Source organism: Cynocephalus volans, chromosome 12 (genome assembly GCF_027409185.1).
Source record: "Cynocephalus volans isolate mCynVol1 chromosome 12, mCynVol1.pri, whole genome shotgun sequence".
Taxonomy (NCBI): Eukaryota; Metazoa; Chordata; class Mammalia; order Dermoptera; family Cynocephalidae; genus Cynocephalus; species Cynocephalus volans.
In genome coordinates, this window is record NC_084471.1 from 4,009,800 (window position 1) to 4,030,939 (window position 21,140).

General features: G+C 55.9%; 1 protein-coding gene across 1 annotated transcript in view; it reads right to left on the reverse strand.

Moving 5' to 3' along the window:
• Positions 1-2,050: 2,050 nt before the first annotated feature.
• Positions 2,051-21,140, reverse strand: part of TBC1D22A (TBC1 domain family member 22A) — a 370,690-nt gene continuing 351,600 nt past the window's right edge. Inside the window, exon 13 of the mRNA XM_063074804.1 lies at positions 2,051-4,072. Coding sequence (XP_062930874.1) covers positions 3,944-4,072 — 129 coding nt within the window. The 3' untranslated portion in view covers positions 2,051-3,943. The remainder of the gene's footprint in view (positions 4,073-21,140) is intronic.

A 21,140-nucleotide genomic window follows, 5' to 3' on the forward strand; every position in this document is an offset into this window, starting at 1 on the left:
ACGATCACAAACACAGCTGAGGTCACACCACTGGCACTGGTGGACCCAGATATCACATGATTTTCTTTCATTTCTTTAACTGTTAATGACGTGAAAATCTTGTCAGTCACTTGTCACTTCTTTTCATGAACTGCCTATTTTCCATGCTGTGCCAGTTTTGTTGGCTTCCACAAACTCTATGAACCAAGGAGCTTCACGTCCTACCACATTGCAAGTACATTTGCCCAGCCCATCACTTGTCTTTCTGTCCTGAGGGTCTTGGTTTGGGTGGTCACCACCGTTTGCTTCATGTGGCACACTGCAGACACTCACCATCGGTCTTTTTCTAGATCGTTTTTGTCACTGGCCTCAGGCTTGTAAAGCCTTCCACCACTCCCAATTATAAAAATATCCACCTGTTTTTGAGTATTTGGGGGATTTAAACTTTCATATTTAATCCATTAATCTGGAATTTATTGGGTCACGCATTTTTATTTTCCTAAAATAATAAGCAGCCTCAATACGTGGACTCAGAGCTACGTCACTCACACTCAGGCCTGTTTAGTGGGCACTTACCTGGCCATCCTTTGCTAACTAAGGACCTTCTATGCAGAGTGGGTGTGAAAAGGCCTCAGAGTGAGTGGGGCAGACCCCGAAAAGCCCACAGCCCCATGGGGCAGAACACAGCACCAGAGAGGAGCCAAGGGTCTGGGCAACAGAGAGGAGTGTCACTGAGGGGCAGACAGGAGCAGGGTGGGCCCACACCCCCAGCTGTCTGTGTCATGAGCAGGACTGCTGGCTGTGGGTGCAGGAAGCCTCTGGCTCAAGGTGATGGCACCTGGAGGCTTGGGCTCACAGCAGCTCAGGACAGGGCCTGTCCCCATGTTGTAAATGGAATCAGTTTGCTCAGATATGAAGGATGCCTCCAGTTTCAGATCCATCATTAAAACCACACAAAAGCTCTTCCCACCCATTAGTCCTTCTAAAAGCCCAAATCAGACTCACCCCTTCCCCTGCTCCCAGGACCCCAGCCAAGCATGTCTGACCTTGCCAGGGGTCTGCTGCCCCTCAGGTGGTCTCTGGTGCTTCACGCACAGTAATGGTGCTAGGAGGCCAGGCCTCTCCTTTGGGCCGGGCAGGGTGAGGTACACGGGGTCAGGCACCAGTGAAGGTCAGGGACTTGTCTTGGGGCCCCTGGGCTTGGGTCTCTGAGGAACAGTGTGCATGGACTGTGAAGACCTCAAGTTGGACTCAAGGAGCAAACCAAAGCCAAACTCCAACAAGCCAAGATGGCAAATGACAGTGGTCACCAGCCGATAAACTCCAACCTGGAGCCTGGAGCCTTCCACCAGTGGCCACAGGGAGGGAGAGCCAACCTCCATTTTGCAGACCACAGGCCAGGCACAGTGAGTTCAGGCAGGTGGCTCTCTCCCAGCTCAGCTCCATGCTAGGTCATCGGGGCAAGCAGTGAATGGCTCCTACCTTGTGGAGTCCTCAGCCCTCCTGAGACCACAGCCCACACTGTCAGCAGCAGCACAAGGCGGCAGAAGGCAAAGTGCTGGCATGGGAGCCCCAGGTGTGGGGAGTGGAGATGTGGGGCACCCCCAGGGGCGGGGCATGAGGAACTGGTGCTTCATGGGCCTTGTTTTAACGACACAGGGTGAGGGGCATTTCAGTTGTTGGGGCGGATGCTAAGGGCTGGAAGCAGCATGAGCGTGTCCTGGGTCCTAGGAGTCGGGAGGAGTGAGCCCCCAAGCCTGGTGCCGCCCCCAGCATGGGCCCTTTTCAAAGCAGCCACTTGACAGCTGTGGCCAGGTGGGGAGGCCCATCTTGACCAGAAATGGGCAGAGGGTCTCCTGAGGGATGGCCTGAAGCCCAACACTGCTGTTCCAGCTCCCGATCCCCAGCCAGTGCAGGGTCTGGACTTTGGGGAATCAGACCCGAGTCCACGTCCTGCCCTGCCACTAGCAGAACTGTGCCTTCATCTCCCCATGAGGTCCTGTAGGCACGAGCAAGACCCCGGGTGCTGTTGTGCCTAAGACAAGGCCTGGTGACTACGGATGGGCTATCACAGACTGCCCAGAAGCTGCTGCAGGGCAGGACAGGGCAGGGCAGGGCACCCTGCTCCTGGAAAAGTGAGTCCTGGAATCAGGGCCGAGGCTGCAGGCTTGGTTACTGCATCTTTATTGCACGTTTTCAGCACATCGCGTTCCAGACAGCACACCCCAGCATCCAGACTCCAGGACCACCATCAACACCCCGCGCGGTCAGTCCTAGCATTTACATACATACGAAAACACATATGGGACTAGATCTAGCTTCATGGGTCCTTCCTATTTGAAAAATCGACTGCCTCAAGAGGCAGCTCTTTTGTGTCCCCAACATTCTGGCTGCACAGAGAAATCTGAGCTACAGATAGAGATGCTCCCCAGGTCGATCTCGGCTACGTGAGATGGACGCTTCCTGCACAAAGAGCCAAGGGGGCAGCCTTTCTTGTAACTGTTCCCCTCTCCCCTGCCCCATCTAGAAAAGTCCCACAGGAGACAGCACTGGTGCTGGTCTGAGGAACCCTCGATCTTGGGACAGGGCAGGGCCGGGAGGCGTGGGAGAGCTTTCCTCTGGTCTAAGGCAAACTGGTCCCTCTGCTGATCTGGGAGCACCTGACATTTGCACAGTATTGTGTGCTAACGTCCATGCCACATGTAATGACCCAGTACTTCTGTCACAGAAGCAGAATCACACATCACACACATCCATATGTTCCACTGCCTGGAAGGGTCCCAGTACCTGGGCAAGGGCTACGGGTGCTCCTGAGGGAGGGACAGACAAAAGTCTGAGGAGTGGGCCACAGGTGTGTCGCTAAAGACACGAACCTGTCCTGGGCTCAGGGTCTAAGAGGCTGTGGCCCCATGGGGGTGTCACCAGGGGACACATGGCCTGTGACACACCTGAGAGAACACAGGGGAAGCATGTCCCAAAGCCCCTGGAGCAGCAAATCCAGCCCTAGCAGAGCCTGGGGGGGGGGGGGGGGGGTGGCCTTTTGCAGTGCAGCTCTGGGACCTCGTTAAGAGTAGGCGCAATCCAGTCTCCAACACATTGGGCAGACGTGGAAGAGTGTGGCAAGGCTGGCAGTGAGTCCATGGGGTCTCTGAGAAGCCCCACGCCACTTCTCAGCAACCAGCAGTGGGAAGGGTGCACGGTCTGGGGCTTTGATCACAAGGCCACTGAGCCCTGATGTCGCCAGCCCAGCATGGCCAGCAGCTCGTCCCGTGGGCTCCGTGGAGGACAGAACCCACCCAGGGCAGAGATGTGACCCGGACCACAGGAGTTAGAGATGGGAAGTAAGGCAATCGCAAGGGCCTCTGCGCCCGGGCCATCTATCTGCAGCCTCCCTAGGCACTTGGCCCGGCTCACGGATGGGCCTCCTGCGTCCGCTTTTCACTAACTTTAACCAAAGAGCAAACACCAGCAAGGTGAGAGCCTGCGCAGCCGTAGGCATGGGCTAGCTGTCAAAAGCACTTCACCAGCACGGAGACCCCAGGGCAGTGCCACGTTCTCACTGTGCGTCTTGTCTATATTTTATTCTCCTTCGCTCAACAGAATAAAAATTTTGCATTTCGAAGTAGGCATGAGATAGCTACCACCTCCCTTTGCCCCTGCTCCCCACACCACAGGCCTCCCCGGGAGGGGTTGCCTCTCAGGCTGCCTTGGGCTGGGGATTCCAGGAGGTGGTCATTTGGCAAGGATGCTCAGGGGACAGGGCAAGACAGACTCCTGACCCAACTCGGGCCCCCCAAAGCCAGGACCCTCCTCTGGCTCTCTTTGGTATCTCAGGAAACAGGCCTGCTGCTGTCCTCACCAGCCCGAGACCAAGTGCGGGGCTGATCCGGGCGAGCTCCCGAGCAGGCCACCCCGGCAGGGCCTCTCCTCGTGGGCCTGCAGCGCTGGGTGGGGTGGGCCCTGCTCACTTCTTGTAGTGGTTGGGAGCGTCCGCAAAGGCAAACTTGAGGCGGTAGGCTTCGGCCAGCAGCAGGCTGATGTCCTCATCACCCCAGTGAGCTGTGGGCAGGCTCTGGAGGAAAAGCAGCAGCTCCTGGGGAGAGAGAAGCCAGGTCAGGGGGGCCAACACAAGCACTGCTGGGGGCTGCAGGGCAGACCAGCAGCAGCAGCGAGGTGAGCTGGCGGGGGTGCTGCCGTCTTCAGTCCCCCCACACAGCAGCCCACTCCCCAGTGTACCCCAGCAGGGCCCACACTGTGGCCCCTGGTCCCACCAGCCAGGCAGGAGGCCCACCATGCAGCTCCCCACAGTCTGACATCTGAGGAGATGCAGAAGCATGTACCACTCCAGCACTTCACAGCTGTGACCTTGATTCACTGAATCCCCTTGACACTCCAGGGAGGTGGACCCCGTACCCCCACGGGGAGACCCAGCTCCCCAGGGCCTGGCTGCAGGTCTGCCACCTCAGCACATAGGACACACACGGGGCAAATGCAGGCCACGCACCAGGCAGCATCCGTCACTGTCACTCACTCGACTTCAGTCTTTCTCTGCTTTGGAGCTTGCCATTCTAGAGCCCCTGGGTCTCAGCTCAGGTGAGCTGTGGGGGGCGCTGAGTCACACCCCCATAGGACACACAGAGACGGCCTCTGAAGCTCACGGTATGGAAGTTGGCGACATGGACATTAAGGAGACGGAGACTGAACTGCAACTGTGGCAAGTGTAGGAGGAACAGCATGGGGAGCCCACCGGGGGACGACAGGTGGGACTCGGGCAGTCCCTACACACTGATCATGGTGCCAACAGCCCAGCCCTTCCCAGCAGACCGCAGCCCAGTCCAGGGCAAGGTTCAGGGGACCCTGACACCCAGATGGGTTTCCCAGGATGGGTCTCAGAGGGCTGTGGCCAAGACAGCTTCCTGGGGGGGGGGGGTCTCAGAAGAGGAATGGGGTACTCGGCCATCAGGTAGGGCCTGGCCTAAGGTGTGGCCCAGTCACAAAGCCGGCAAACTCCCCAAGGGAGGCCCACACTGCTCTAATGGCTCTGCCAGGCTCTGGCCCATCCAGCGCAGCCCCAGGCCTTCCTCTGCTGACTTCCCATCCCACTCAGAAGCTGGGATCTGAGGGTGCTGATGCCCACGAGATGCTCAGTCCGTGCCCTGTGGCAGCTCCTGGCCTCCCATCTGCTGGGCTTCTTGTACCTTACAAGGTTGGCACAGAGGGGCGTCAAGGGGCGGGGGAGATGGGCTGTGAAGTCCACAACCTGGTTTCACTTTCTCCATGTGGCATTGGGCAGCTGCCCTGGGATCTCCGAGCTGCACTCCCCTGTATCTGTTGACTGAGAATGACAATCTGTCCTCCCAGGGTAGGGTCAGGACGAGCTGAGCTGTCGGGCACAGAGCCTGGCTGCTGTGGGCATTCGGGATGCTAACTGCAAAGCTGGCTGTGTGGGCTCAGACCCCAGCTGTGAGGAGCCTGCTGTCCTCATGTTCCTGGCCCCACTCCTGCTGATCTAGGTCCCTGGGATGTCCCAGAGCTGCACATTCAAGTCCCGACCATGAGTTACATCAGCACTGTCCTCCAAATGCTGCTCCACCATTGCTGGGCTGTCCCCCACCCCCTGTCCTCAATTCCATTTCCTTTTGCATTTTGGATACTTTCTGTGGGTCTTTAAATTGAATTCACGGAGCAAATTTCACTGGCAAAATGTCCCCAGGGACATATCAACATCAATCTGCTGTCTTTCGCCATTAGATGCAACTTACACGGATGCCAATCTAACTCTGGGCAGGTCATAAATAAATACCTTTGGTTTTATTTTTAATCCACTTCGCTTCATATTATCATGACCTTGCTACTTGCGAGGTGAGAAGCAATACCCTCCCATCGTGGTAACGTACCAACTCCACCGCACACTCAATTTCAGAATCTAATTTAGTCCCCCACATTCACTGGATGGAGGGAGAATAGAAATGCCCAGTTCTTCACAGCCTGCAATGCTAAAGAAGAAAAAATCTATCCAGGTAACCTTTACAAGAGGCAAACAACAGCCAAACACGTCCTTAAATACAGATTTCTTTTTCAAAAAGGCTTGTCCTATCTGTGCACTAGGCGGAGATGCCTCCTACCTGGGAAGCACAACCATTTACTAGCCACGAGCTGCTCTGCATCACCCGCTTCATGTAGGTAAGGGCCATAACTCACGAAGCCATCCCTTGGCCATGCTACATGGGACATGCTGTCCCAGGGACAACAGGGACGGAAGTGAGGCCTTCACAGAGCCTAGAAAACTGCAGACAGCACTCGAGTTTTCAATCTTAAGTTTTCCATAAACAGTGCTACAACAACCCTGGAGGAGACGAGGATTTAAGGAAGGTTTTGCTCACAACACAGCACGAGTGCAGTGTGAGTTCGTGCACGTTGCTTCCCCCCAGCCTGTGGCCCGAGGACTCTTCCATCTGACCATCTGCAGCAGTCTTCCTAAGCCTGCAGGAGGTGGGGTCGTGCTGCTTCTCAGGTCAGTGAGTGGTTCGGGTGGCGTGTGGACACTGGTGTTCCATGATGGGAGCAGGACCGAGCTGGTCTCCCTTTCACCTGCAGCCCCCACTATGGTGCAGGTCAAGGGCCACCGACACCGCCTGGCACCACTCACATGCCTTGTCACAGGCAGGTTTTTTTTTTTTTTCCCCCAAGGATATTTTTAAAACCTCCCCAGATGAGTAGACTGCCAAATGAAGGTCAGAAGCCCCCAAGCTGGGTGTTTCCAACAGTTCACTCCATAGAAATCATCCTGCTGCTAATGTCTGCCCCAAGTAGCTTCCAAAATGTGAGACTCCTGATGTTACAGAGCAAATAATGTTTATGGCTGTGGCTACATCTCACCAAAAGGGTTTTATTTTTCCAGAGTCAAATGAAGCATGACGACCGCCATGCACAGTGGTCTTCCACAAAGGATGAGATGGTGACACACACGTGCCCTTGGCTCCAAGAGGTGGGCAGATGGGTCGCTGTGGGCCCTGGGTCCCCACTTAGGACTCCCAAGTTCTGTTTGGTCAGCCCACTGCAGAGACTCCCGCAAGCACGAGCAGCAGAGATGGCAGAAAGGTCTCAGGACCAGACGCCAGAGGATAGGTCCTCTCATCAGCTCCACCGCCACCAGACCCTGCAAAACTCCACAGATACGTCTTGGTGGTCTCACCTGTGCCATGGGTGAACTGTCCATGTGTCCCTATGCCCCCCAAACCAAACACAGGGCACTCAGTGGCATCAGTGATCGTCACAGAGTTAGCAGTGCACTCAGGCAGCACAGAGAATAGACTCAAAGCATACTCACTGGTGCTAAACGGCCAGGGCTCACGTCCCAGTCCTGCCTGTGCTGGTACATGACCCTGGGCAAGTCTCATGATGCTCTGTGCCTCGGTTTCCTCACCTAAAATAGTGATAACAGTGCTTCCTTCACCAGGTGCTGAACGTGTACCAAGTGTCCAGGACAACGTTGAGAATACAAAGGGCACACGTGTCACCTGTTGCTATTATTGCTGTGATGACCGGCAACAGTACTAATAATCGTAGTAACAGCAGCAGCATTTGCTGCTGAACAAATTGTTATATGTGGAAAATGCTAGAGAGTTTAGCAAATAAGTTTAATAAGAAATCAATTCTCACTGGACAGACGCTCAGTGGAGGTAGGGACACCTTATTCTCCTACTGTGATTACTGAACCATGGCACATGTTTGAAAGCAGGAAATGCCATCCCAGGTGTCAACCCATGGGCTCTGGATGGGATCCCTCGCTGGGGAGCCACCAAGCCCCTATGCCCACGCCACATCTGCGACTGCCAAGAGGCTGCCGAGAAACCTGAGAGGATGCTGCTTTTTAACCTCTTTGGACTGGATCTTGACACAAAACGAATGGTATTTCATTTAAATTATTTTCAAAGAATTGACTGGGGCATGAATGACTGAGTGCAGAAAACCAGAGCCACGCATCACCCTGCCTGCCTCTGCTTTGGGGTGACCCATCACCGGCCACCAGGGCAGGGTGTGCTCCGGCCCTGTGAGCTCAAGGACTACTCCACTGGGAGGCCACCACCTGCGGAACTCTGCAAAGTGACCTCGTAAGCAAGGCCTCCCCTGACCTCATGACAGCCCCGTGACCCCACCATGTGTATGACAACCCAGGGCAGGCTCGGAGAGGGAAGCTGCTCACCCAGGTCCACAGGGCTCCAACTCCGAGATCCAAGTACACATCTTTTTCTAAGTGAAAGTGAAAATGCCCCCTCCTCCAGAAAGGTACAACAAATGTGACCTTCGGACAATAAGAAGCAGATCTGCCTGCTGAAAAAGAAACATCACGATCTGACAATAGCCTGGCGTGGCACGACTGCGCTGGAACAAATGCAGAGAGGAGGAGTCAGAGGTGGGACGTAGCAAGGACAAGGGCTGTGTCCTGGGGTGTGCACAAGTCTCAGGGTAAACAGCGGTACTTACTGGGAGATATGACTGTGGGCAGCAGGAGGCTGAGAACTGCGCATGGGTCTTTGGGGGGCTGCCGGGGCCCAGCACTGTCTTCAAACAGACCCTCAGCACATGAGAGGTGAACAGAGAAACGAACAGCACTCCAATGACTCCAGAAGCTGCAGAGACACTTCAAGAGCAAAGTACTGGAATGACACAGAGCCATCTGCACGGCCAGCCATGCCTTCCACGAGGGGTTTGAAGTGCCCACGACAAACTGGGCACCAAGCAGGCTGCTGGGCACATGATGTGCCTGAGACCCAGCACTGCTGGGAAACCATCCCACCTGTGGACGGGGGGCATGCTGTGAACATGAGGCATGTTGTTGCCTTTCTGTGGCGCATGCAAATACACAGGCACGAATTTGCATGAAAAACCTGGAAAGGACCAGTAGCCAAAGGGTAATAATGGTAATCGTGGGTGAGAGAAATGTGGCGATTTCTTTTTCACTTGTCTGTATTTTCTGATTTGTTCAAAATAAACACATTAGCTGTACACTAAAAGCAATTTTTTTAAATAATAAAAGTGATGGTCTCTTCTGAGACAAGGAGAAGTCTGACTGCTGGTGTGGCCCGTGGTCATCCATGCTGGACCTTTCTCACCCTGCCTGGGCAGCTCCTATGACCATGTCCCCACCCAGATTCAGAAGTTCTGCTTATAAGGACAGAGAGAAAGTCCAGCTGTGGGGTCATCGCCCACTCTGCAGCAGGAGCACCCAGTTCCCGGCCTCGCCCAACCCCTCTCCTCCAGCAAATGGGCTGTGAGGTCCAGGACCTTCCTGCCAGGACTTCTCAGGGGCAGTGCACAAGGGTCCGTTCATTCATTCCTTTGTTCATTCATCAAATGACGACATACTGAGGACCGCTTGTGTGCTGGGCACTGCTCTGGGCATTACAGCATGATACAGTACACAGTCCATCAGGCCTGCTTGCTGGGGCCTCACCCTGCAGGGCACATTCGTGTGAATGTGTGTGTGGAGGTATGTATCAGGCAACAGACAGAGAAACAAACAAGAAAAGACACAACATTTTGTGCTGTGCAGAGATGTATAACCACACCAGGCAGAAGGACCAGCTACTGTAGACACCACTTCACAGCATGTGGCTGCTGAGCACCTGAAACGTGGCAGGTCCCAGGTGAGATGTGACACCCGTGGAGAACACGCCCCAGATTCTGAATGCTTAGTATGAACAGGAGAATGTAAAAGATGTATTTAATAACTTTTATATCAATTATGGGCTCAAATGATAGTATTTTGGATGTGCTGGGTTAAGTACAGTATTTTATTGAAGTTAGGCACACTTGGTTTTTTGTTTTGTTTTTTGCTTTTACATTTCCATGAGGCGGGCATTACTTTCCTCTCAGACGAAACCGCTCTAACTGACCCTGCCTCCCCTGCTCCAGGCACACTGTGCAGGCATACGCTGGGTGGGCCATGACAGCCCTGACCGGTGCTTCCCTGCCTGGACCCTCTGTGCAGAGAGAAGGTGCCGCACAGCTCCTGGGCAGCAGAACGTCCACGTGCACATGGAGGCAGGGCTTGTCAACACCTGCTGCCCAGCACAGCAGGGAGCACACACAGGTCTGCTCAAAAGCTACTCAAGTCAGAAGTTAACAAATTGCCAGCACGCAAAGATGAATAAATTAATCGTGATGGCGCTAAAGGGCCCATTTGCCTGCCCTCCTTATTTTCTTCCCCTAACCGAGAAATAGGAAACAGGAGCCACCACGTTAACATACAAGGCAGGTAGCAGGGTTAATTGGTTTAATTCACTTTTCCATCCACATTCTGACATTCAATTTGTGCAGCTTGGCTAGAAAACGTAACTACTCATGGTGCTGCAAAGGGCCCTGTCACATGGAAGGCAGGCCCTGGGGGCCCCTGAGGAGTCCACTGGAGGGTGCTCAGAGTCCAGGGGACAGGGCCGTAGCACGAATTTCCCAGAAAACAGGCCCTTGGGACATGTCTTCCCACAGTCTTTTAGATGAGAAAACTGAGGTGTGGAGAGGCTGGAAGACTTGCCCTGGAGGGGTATATGGTGGGCTTGGTAGCTGCGGTGGACACACCACTGCCCCATTCCCTGTACTGCTATATGGGGAGGCAGGGGGTGGTCAGAGAACAGGTAGGGCTGTGATCGGCTCTCCATGCGCTGTCCCTGGTCTGTGAGGTGGGGATGGCGAGAGGAGCTGCCTCCAGGCTAGGTGGGCAGCTAGAACCATGCCAGGTGCAGGCACAGTGCTTCCAGAACTCACCCCAAGGCATCATCATCATTGTCATTGCGACCACTGTCCTATCTTCACCTGGGGGGCCCAGGACCAGGTGCTGACTCCTCTTCAGAGGTGACTGGCATTAGGGGAGCCAGCACACACCAGTCACTGTCCCCACCGATACCACACCCTGGCTGTCATGGACCCTCATGAAACCGTGTGAAGTGACGCTCAAACTTTACACAGCAGAAATCAGAGTGTGGGAGGAGCCAAATCAGAACGAAGGCTCTGCCTGGCCAGGGTCTGCCCTGCGCTTGGCTGCAGCGCCCAGACACGCACACCCTCTGCCTGTGTGAGCAGCCGGTGTGCAGCTTCACACAGAGCCCACCTCCATCCTACATGCTCCCATCAGTGTCATTCCCATTTCCCGATCTGAGACAGTCTTCACGACCACGTGCTGTGGGGGTCAAGGGTCAAGGGTCATGTTCCTACCCAAACCCAGCGGGCCTTCCGACAGGCGGCAGAGGGACAGCCCATTTGTATTCCTCCAGTGCAGGGACTGCTGGGGTTTGAATCCATGTTCGATATAAAATAGCTGCTCTTGTCAAGTATCCTTGTAAAATGGAGGAAAAAGAGTAACTGAGATTAAATTACACCAAAAAGGGTGTGAGGCCACCAGCACTGCTGGCCAAGGGGAATCCTACTGGACTCGGTGCATGACACCCCCAGACTGTGCCTGGCCTACTGTGAGTTCGTCACCTTTTTTCCATGTCCCCATCTGGGTTGTGAGATTCATCACTCAGTATCGACACCCCACATCAGGAAATGAGGGCACAGACCCTCAGCAGCAAGACTCTGAGCCCAGAAGCATGGGCAGGGGGCCCAGCCCCCAACACACACACACAGGTACTGCCACAACACATGCCATCCCACACCCCACCTGGCCTAGGACCCTCAGATGGAAGAACCGAACCTCCCCAGGCATTGGGGCCCAACGTGCCTGACACCCACCTGGACCTGGCCTGGCATTAGACAAGGTAGAGCTGGCTGTGGCTCTGGCAAGTCATCTCCAAAGCTCACTACACCCCAAGTGGCCCCTCACACCCTCAGTGAACCCCTCAGCCCTCAATCTCGGCTGTCAAGGGTCCGCCCTGGGCATTCAAACACAATGAGTGCCCTCAAATTAGCCTTTGACAAGACCCACCCTCAAGGACATGGGTCTTGTCAAACAGGATTTCAAGCTAGTAGCTGAGGCCCCAAAGGGCCCAGTTCCAAAGGGCTGGTGGAATATGCTGCTTTCCTGTTGCAAACGAGATAGCCCTCACGTAAGAATCTCTGCTGTCACCCACCCTCCAGGACACTGAGCTTCACAGGGACTTCACCCCCATGCATCCCGCAGTGGCCTCACCATCCAGAGAACCCAGATGGCAGCACAGCTGCAGGGAGGCCCCAGCTCCGTGCTCAAGGCTGCAGATGGCAGCCACTCCTAGCCACAGCCCCACAGCAGGCCTCCACTTGCTACCGAAGATGAAGGTGCCCTCCCCCAGGCAGATGGCGCCCAGGACCGCATGACCCACGAGGATGGCAGCATGGCTGCAGGCCCAGCCCTCTGGATGCGACACCAGCGAGAGTCAAGGAGGCGGGTCTTTCACACATGGCCGTGGGGACAGGTGGACTAGAAATCGAGGCACCCCGCCAGGTGCTCACACTCCAGCTCCCAAGCCCCTGCTCAGACCTGCACACGACGTCACATCCTGGCTCAGGCAGCTCCTGCTCTGCTCAGAGGCACCCAGGGCCTGCTTCCTTCCATACCAGGTTCCGAGCACTGAGCATGAGAGCCAAGGAAACACGACGCAGGCTTTCCGCAGGGCAGGGCGCAGCTACGGAGAGTGAGAAATGCGTCAGGCAGGTGTGTGCAGCGTGTGTGGTGTAGCATGCAGCGTATGTGTGTGGTGTATATGGTGTGTAGTGTGTAGCACATACCCATATGTAGTGTGTGTGTGCTGCATATGCGATGTGTGTGAGCACATGGTATGTGTGTATATAGTATGTTGTATGTATGGCGAGTCAAGTGTATATGCATGGTGTGAGTTGTGTGTGTGGTGTCTGATGTGTGTGACTCACATGTATGAGTGTGTGGCACGTGTGTGCACAGCATGGCAAGGCTGTCCCACCTCCTTTCTGGGCACAGGCCCTGCCTTGAGACGCAGTGCTGTGTAGCCACATGCAAGTGCCCTCTAGTCTGAGGCAGAAGGACAGACACTAGAGGTGCTGTGCGCCTGGGGACACTGGGCTCCTCTGCCCCGTACATGTTCATGGGACAGGCAGCCACCTGTGTCTCAAGCAGTGCCTGGCAGAGGCCTCTGGGCCAGGGTCAGAAGGGTGGGCCACCCACACGTGTGCACAGGCAGGAACGGGAGGGCGCAGCCAGCCGGCCGAGCTGTGCAGAGGGTTATCCAGGGTCTCTGGTGAAGAGCACGCATGTGAAGGGCTGTGCGGCCCAGGCCACATCTCAGACCCAGTGCCGCTGCCTCTCCCCACTCTGCCCCTGCTGTCCCCTGCCTCTCCGCTGCTGTCCCCTGCCTCTCTGCTGTCTTTCCTTCCTTGTTTGTTTTCCTAACGATGAGGACCCAACCCTGATCCGAGACAAGTGAGAGTGAGTTCGGCTTTCACAGCAAAGAATTCTCCCTTTACAGACACCTTCGCCCTGGGACTTTCTTAAGCATCTTGCTGCTGTGCTTAATGTGCTTAAAAGGGTCTGGGTCACACAGCACCAATTTCCCTGAGTTTCTAGTGATGTCAACAACAGAAGTCAGCAAACACCAAGCTCTGGCCACAGCCCTACTGGTAACGGGGTCAGGGAGGGCATGGGGGTGCAAAACCTTTGGACCCGGAGCTTCAGCCTGACTCCCAGAGCTGCGGCCTCCTGGGAAGACCTGAGTGCTAGAAGAGCCGCTGTCTGACAGAGGTGGGTGCCCTGTGCTGGGGTAGGGGTACAGGGGACAGGGTGGAGGTGCACAGATGGTGGTGGAGGGTGCAGGGGTGGGGCTGGAGGGCAGGGGTTGGAGTGAAGGATGCAGGGGTAGGGTGCAGGGTATAAGGGTGGTGCTGGAGGGTACAGGGGTGCAGCTGGGGAGCGGGGGTGGGGAGGGGTGCAGAGTGGGCACAGGAGAAGCATGGGCACAGCTGCAGGTAGGAGGGTGAATGGCAGGGGTAGGGAGGACCCAGCTAATAGCTGCAGTGCTCACCTGTGTCCTGAGCATCCTGCCTGGGATCCTCCAGGTAAGCCCCCTCACAGCCCAGCACGGCAGGGGTATCTGGCATCACCATCGTGTAAGAGAGAACCAGGGCTGGGGGGGGGTGACCTGCAGAGGTACCCCCCAACTCACAGCTAGGACTCCCACATAGCTCTACTGCCCTGAGCTGCCCTCCAGGCAGGAGCTGGGCCAAGCCCTGCCCGATGGTAGAGAAGGTGAGGGTGGAACAGAGCAGAGCCATCTCACCACCTGATCGAGCAGTTCAAAGCCTGCTGGGGCGAGGCGAGTGAGCAGTGGATCATGTGACTCCTGGAGGGAAGAGCGTGGGCACCTCGACCCGCCAGCCAAGCGGGGCTCACACGGGTGGGAGGGGCCGTCGTGGGCACTTGGTGTCTGTCCTAGGAGCAGAACAGGTGAGGAGGGTGGAACCACAGGACAGAACATCCCCTGCAGCCACCAGGACACTGCCTCAGGGCAGGGCAGGAGCTGCAACACGCCTCAGAAGCAAGGCCTGGACACAGGAAGCAGGTTTCATAATGACATGCAGCACGTGACACCATCGGCAAGACGATCAAAACACACAAAGCAACACACAACAAAGCGCGTGGGGCTTTAGAGACTCAAGTCATGCATGTGATGAAAGACGTGGTGCCTCTGCAAGAGGGCTGCCCTGCCGAGGCTTCCTTCCCCAAGACCACCACATTTCAATTCCAGCAGGGAAAGATCCAGAGCGCACGTGGCAGATGCTGGGGACAGAGTTTGGGTGCACTTGGCTACGCAGTGCTTCTTTCCCAGGTGGTGGAATAATTCATGACAGAAAAGAGCAAAACACGAGCCGGGGGAGGCATAAATCACCCTCCATGGGAGGGGGCCCTGACACCCCCCTGGCCCTGCATCACCTGCATACCAGGGTCACCCAGTGCCAGGCCAGACACACTGCCTGCCCCGTGGGATGACGCTGACCACAGCCCTTGACTGAGCACAGCAGCCAGTGCCATGTAAGGACCACAGGACTGTTTCCAGGACGAGAAGAAGAAGAGAGCAGACGGGTGGGCAGCAGGACAGGCTGTTGGGGGGGCCAGGGGCACAGGGCAATGGCTCTAGGTAGCTGCTGGGAGGGCAGAGGCGGCAAGGAGGCCACTGACTGGGTGACCAAGGGCACCCTGAACCTGACCGCCACAAAACCCTACCTCTTTGGGAGGGCTCAAGTGCTCGAGGGGGACTGTTCCCACTAAATGTGACTCTACTCTGCCCCTGGAACTCAGAACGACATCTCCATGTGGAAGCCAGGAGCCTGGACTGGCAGTTCCAGCCCAGCCACTGCAGCCTGCCAGCCCTGCCCGCCGGCCCCGCCCGCCGGCCTCGCCTGCCGGCCCTGCCCACCAATCCTGCCTGCCAGCCTTGCCCAGCAACCCTGCCCGCAGGCCCTGCCCGTGGTGCCTCAGAAACTGCACACAGGCCTGTGCACGTGGGGACGGGCCTTTTCGGTGGAGCAGTCAACTCTGATCAGTTTCTCCAGAGGAAAGAAGCCCTGCCGTGGGCCATCTGGGAAGAAGGGCCCAGACTGCACAGGGGAGAGGGAGCCACACTTGCTAATCCCCACGTCACTGGTCACACTCCATGGTGCTGAAGCGCCAGCCACAGATGCAGGAGAGGCCACCAAGGTCCTGGTAAGAATACGGATGAACTTTTCATAGCAATTTATCTTATTTTCAACCTTTCTATCATACTCAATGCTCTTTTAACCAGCAGATCAAAGAATGCATAACACAACTGATACACAGAAGACATCAAACTAACTACACACAAAAAGATCAGCTGTGCCAGCCACACCGCTCCCTGTGGAAGGGGACACTTGGTCAGGGGATTGTGGGTCGGCTGAAGTCCAGTCCTCAGTCTTGGGGAAAACTCAGTATTTCACGGCTGAACTACCCCAGGGCCCAAGAAGAGAGATTCCTTTGCTCTCTGAAGTGTGGAGGCTGTGCCGTGACGTCCTTCGAGTGTCATGCACCCCCACTGGCCCTCACCCTTCGAGGAGGAGCCATATGGCTGGACAGAGCCCCGTTTGCCATGACATGGCCCCTGGTCCATGGTGGCCAGGCCATCCCTGGGCAGCTTCCTGCCCCCCTCCCTTCCCTCTCCCTCTCAGACTGTCCTGGGAGCCCAGAGTACAGGCTTTGGCAGTTGATTTCTTTGACAATCCAGTTATTAGTTTGAAAATCTTGTCAAGTTCTGGTCCAAACCAGGGCTAAAAATAGAAAGACAGTGACAGCCGGCTGGGACTAGATGGTGGCTGCAGAGCTGGCCGCTCGCTGGGCTGACAGCCTTCGGAAGGTAAAAGATAGAAGGTGACACCTCAATAGATCAGTCTTCTGAGGAGCCTCTGATGGCACAGGGACACAGACTGACCTTGTAATTAAGTTCACATTTTTTTTCTAAAAGAGGAATTCTAAAGAGAAAAACACCTTTCAGTACCAAAAACACGAGCTGGGCACGGAGGGCCCCAACTGAGCTGCCTTCCTGTTTCATCTCTGTGCACACGGTTGGGAGACTTCTGATCAACACACAGAGTATTTTAAATCCTATCACAGCAATTAGTCTGTTTCATACTGTGACGATGTCCTGCTTTGTGGCATTTGCGGCCAGGGATGCTATGGCCACGTCTCACCAGAGGCACAACTCGAGAAGGGCCCAGCAGGGATGTCAACGAGGAGGGACATGTGCTTGAAGAGGAGGCACCCACGGTGCCACACGCTTATCTACAAGGCAGCAGAGACATGTCCTATACAGTGATCCTGAGTGAAAGCACAAAAGAGAAGGCCAGGGATCTGCGAGGCCGCCCCTGTTCCCGATCTCAGACACACAGAGGATGGCAGGAGGCACCCTGGGGCCACGGCCCTGGCGTCCTGGATCTGAGTTTGGATCTCAGAGCAGCAACCACACTACCTAGGTGGAATTCAAGATAAGCTTACACAGCAAGCTGCCTGGCCAGGGAATCGGGCCTCTTTATCCTCTTGCCAGCAGCCTGAAACAGGGATGTGATCGCTGGCGTTCCATCAGCCATGCAGTGACTGGAAGAAATGGAAGAAATGGAAGCCACATGTGGCAGAGAAGACAGGAGCCTTGGTTCCCACCAACATCGTGAGCCTGCTTATCACCTGGAACAGCTTTCCTTTTGCATGTTCAACATGAACAAGAAGCATGTTGTTTTTCTTTTTCTTGTTACATGCAGTCCAACCTGGCCCTAATTCGCCTGTCTTCCTCCCAATCCTGGCTAACTCAGTTGGGGGTCCCTCCAGCAAGTTTCCCATGACTCAACTTGGCACTACTGTCTCCCCTGCAAGGGTCACAGAAGTCAGGGCCCCATCCCAGCTCTGCTATGCAGCCTGGCCAAGTGCTTTATCTCCCTGAGGCCCATGCCTTGACCTGCAAAACAAGGAAAATACCACCTTCCTCAATGAGAGAGTTGGATAACTAATGTAAATGGGTCAAACACAGTCACTGAATACTAGTTTCATTTTGTAATTGAGGACAGCCACCAATCTGTGAGTTTATGGTAGATAGTGAGACAGCTGGAAGGGCCCCATGAGGGCCAGTTAATGGGTGGCTGTGGCTGGCCCCAAGCTCTGCTGTGTGTGCTTGTGTGCACTGAGGGTCATCGCCCACACCTGCGATGGTGCAACTCTCTGAGGACACCCGTCAGCAAGAAGCAGTGGCAGGAACCCACCTGGGGCAGGAACCCGGCTGGGTCTGGGCGCAGTGCCACCAGTGCCAGAGACGAACCCCAGAGGGCAGCAGTGGTTCTCACCCCAGGAAGAGGGACCCACCAGGCCGACCCGGTTTGGTTTACAACTCATGGTTTTGAGTAAATGAGGGAGAGACAAATCTGTACTGGTCAGCTCAACCTGGCCACAACAAGGCCTGGCTTCCTAACATCAGTAAGTTTACCTCAGAGCAAGATAAGCATGTACACAAAGAATAAACAGGCATATCGAATAAAAAGGAAATGATGGAGCTACTGGTTCAGACAAACTGGACCAGCTTCTGGTCAGAAAGATGCAGGAAGAGCAGCGGGTGGCCCAGCGGCCAGGGCACAGCCAGGGGACCCTCAAGTGCAGCAGCCGTCCCCGTGGGGATCAGGCCCAGACAAGCAGCCAGCACATGAGCTTGTGTGCCCACACAGCCGCCCTGGCAGTGAACGTCCACCACTGCCACAGCACCAGGGAGGAAACTGGGATCCCACATAGACATCAAAGGCCTGAGCCAAACAGCCAGAAAATCGTGCGGCAGGACCTGCACCCAGGTCCTGAAAAGCCTATGCTCCAAGCCCACACTACAACGCCCCCACCATGACACAAGGGGCCCTTCCCTTGGATGGGCTGGAGAACAGGGGCTGGCGAGGTGGTGATGCTGCTCTTTCCTTCTGCACATGCCTGGGGTTCCAAAGGAGCCCCCGTCAGGCCTGCAAGGTGGCTTTATGCCCTCACTCCCCACAGCACTGGAGGGGCCTTCCAGATGAGCAAGGCCACCAGTGACCACAGGGGTCTGAAATACCTTTGGGGACCTCGCAGAACCTCCCTAAGGCCTGTGGGCAGGGGTTCCAGCCCAGAAGCTAGCCCAGCCAATGCTCATCATTACCCAGCAGCCCAGGCTCCTACCCAGAGGCCAGCCCTGCCCCACAGGAGCAGCTGCCCCAGGCAGGGTCAGGGCCAAAGCGCCAGAGCCTTTCCCAGCAATGGAGCGAACGTCCACCACTACATTTACACGTGTGGTAATATTGACTTTCAGCAAGTTGACTTCACAGATTCACTAGCAAAATAATATTTTTCCTCATAATACACATTGCAAAAGTTATTAAGTTTCCCAAGCTGTTTGAGTCTGTGTCTTACATTGATTTTCCTGCCTGCTGGGAAGCCAGGAGGAAAGACCACGGTGTGACCCAGACCAGGAAAGGTCAGCCTTGTGTGAGCATGTCCTGAGCAGCCACCAGCCTGCCTCACCTGGGGCATGAGGACAGCGCAGAGGATCACGCAGCAGGCCTGGGCACTCAGTGTCACACAGAAGCCACCACAGCACCTGTAAGAGTGGACTCTCATCCACAGCCCAGGAGGGCGCACATCTCATAACTGCGTGTGCCGCAGAGGACAACTGGTTCTTCGGGCCCTATGCTTTTAAGCTGAGTGGGGTGCTCCCCCAACGCGGCTCATGGCCACATGGACTGTGGGAAGTGGACAGACCCCTGCTGTGGACAAGGAGCCAGGAGTCAGCAGGCTGCTCCTCAAGGATGCGTCCTGTGGGATATGGCCCAACTCCACATCCTCTCCAAGCCTCAGTTCCTGTGACATTACGGTGGGAAGTATAGGCCATCTGCCTCGCTGGGTGCCAGGAGGAGGACGCAAAAGGCCACGTGGCCACTGCTGGTGCCATTTCCACCAAGTGTCTCCAGAAGGAAGAGGAACCATCTTCCACCCCACAGGTGGGGGTGGGCATAGGGGCCAGTCTCCTGAGCCCTGGCCCAACACGAAGGTCACACACCCAAGCTGGAGGAGGGAGAAGTACGCAGTGACCCAGACAGCAGGGCCCGGCTCAGGAGAGGGGAGGTGGGAAGCTGTGGCACATGGAGCTGAGCCTGGGCCCTGAGGTCCGCGCGGCAGCAGGGGCAGACCCGTGTGCTTGCTCAACAACCAAGTGGCTCTGCAGACGAGCAGGCTGACAAGCAGACACTGGGCAAGGAGGCACAGGCACCTGGCGCAGAAGGTGGGTGCTCCAGCTGGAGGCGCCCAGATGCCCAGTGTCCTCAGCATGCTCAGGGCTGACTCAGGTGACATTCTTTTAATGCTGTGTCTAAATGGGGATGACAGAGCCACACGGCCACGGCCACTGCCACTGCTGCAGCTGACTTCAGAAAACTTACGGTGCACCTCCTCTCTACCCACACTATGTGAGGCTCTCTCCTTACCTCTTTCTCATTTACTCTATCAACGGGCTCAGAGAAACATATTACACCCACCTCACGGATTAGAAAACTGAGGCCAGAGAGGTTAACCCAGGCCCAAGGCCGGCCCACCCACCCCTGCGTGCCCAACCCCTGCCCCACAGCCCCTGAGGAGCAGGCACTGTGCAGGGATTCCTGACAGGGTCATCCACAGCTGGGGAGGAGACTCACTGCGGAGGCGCCAGGGACGGGTTGAGCCAACAGGCAAGTGTCCCTTTAACTTGGAGATCACAAGTCCCCAGGGTCCAACAATAAGCAAGTGACACTACCAGGAAACCTTCTTGGGAAGTCACTGAATGCTCAAAAGAACAAACATCAAAAAGCCTGAGGCCATCAGCAGCACAGATGTTCTTGGCCACCTCAGCTCCAATGTCACCTCTTCCTCCAGAACCTTCCTCCTGGACTCTCCACCATGGACACTTCTGGAGGACCACACCAGCTCTGCCTTTGTTCCCAGCCTCTGTGGGCTCCTGGGGTGGGGCTGGCCAGCCCAGCCCAGTGAAGACACCACCATGCCACTTCCCGGGCCCCACCACGGCCCTGTCCCTACCACAGCCCTGTCCCCACCGCCTTCTCCAATCGTCTCCTGAGCCAGCGATGTGGGGGTGGCGTTCTGTGCACATGGGAGAGCTTTATCTTCTAAAGAATTGACCACGCAGCCAAGTGAGAGATAAATACTGTGTGGCACTTTGCTAAATGTTAATTAAGTTCCTATTTTTAGAATTTTTTGCAAAACCATTTGAGGGAAATAAGTGGAGGGCAAGTGCGACGCCCTGGGCAAGAGCACTGTGTGGCGCAGGTCCGTGCGGACGAAGTCTGACCCTCAGCACATCTCCTCAGGCTTGCAAGCTGCCCGCACTTCCTGTCACTGGACACATCTGACATCGGCAGCCCTTCCTGCAGTCCCCCCCAAGAGGAGCCCCAATGCCACACAGCCCTGCCCCCAAGGCAGCTGGACAAGCAAGAGACACTGATCATCAGCCAGCAAGCGACAAACGCCACCTCCGTTCTCCCGCCGTTCGCTCCCTCTCTCACTGGCCTCCGCCTCAAGCTCCCGCTTGCTCCGAGAACCTGCGTGAACAGCCGCACGCAAAGCTGCAGTTGGGCCAGGGGGTGAGACAGGAGGTGGCAAGGCTGTGTCAGGGTGTCAGGACTCTGCAGCAGCCAGAGGAGCCCCAGGAGATGGG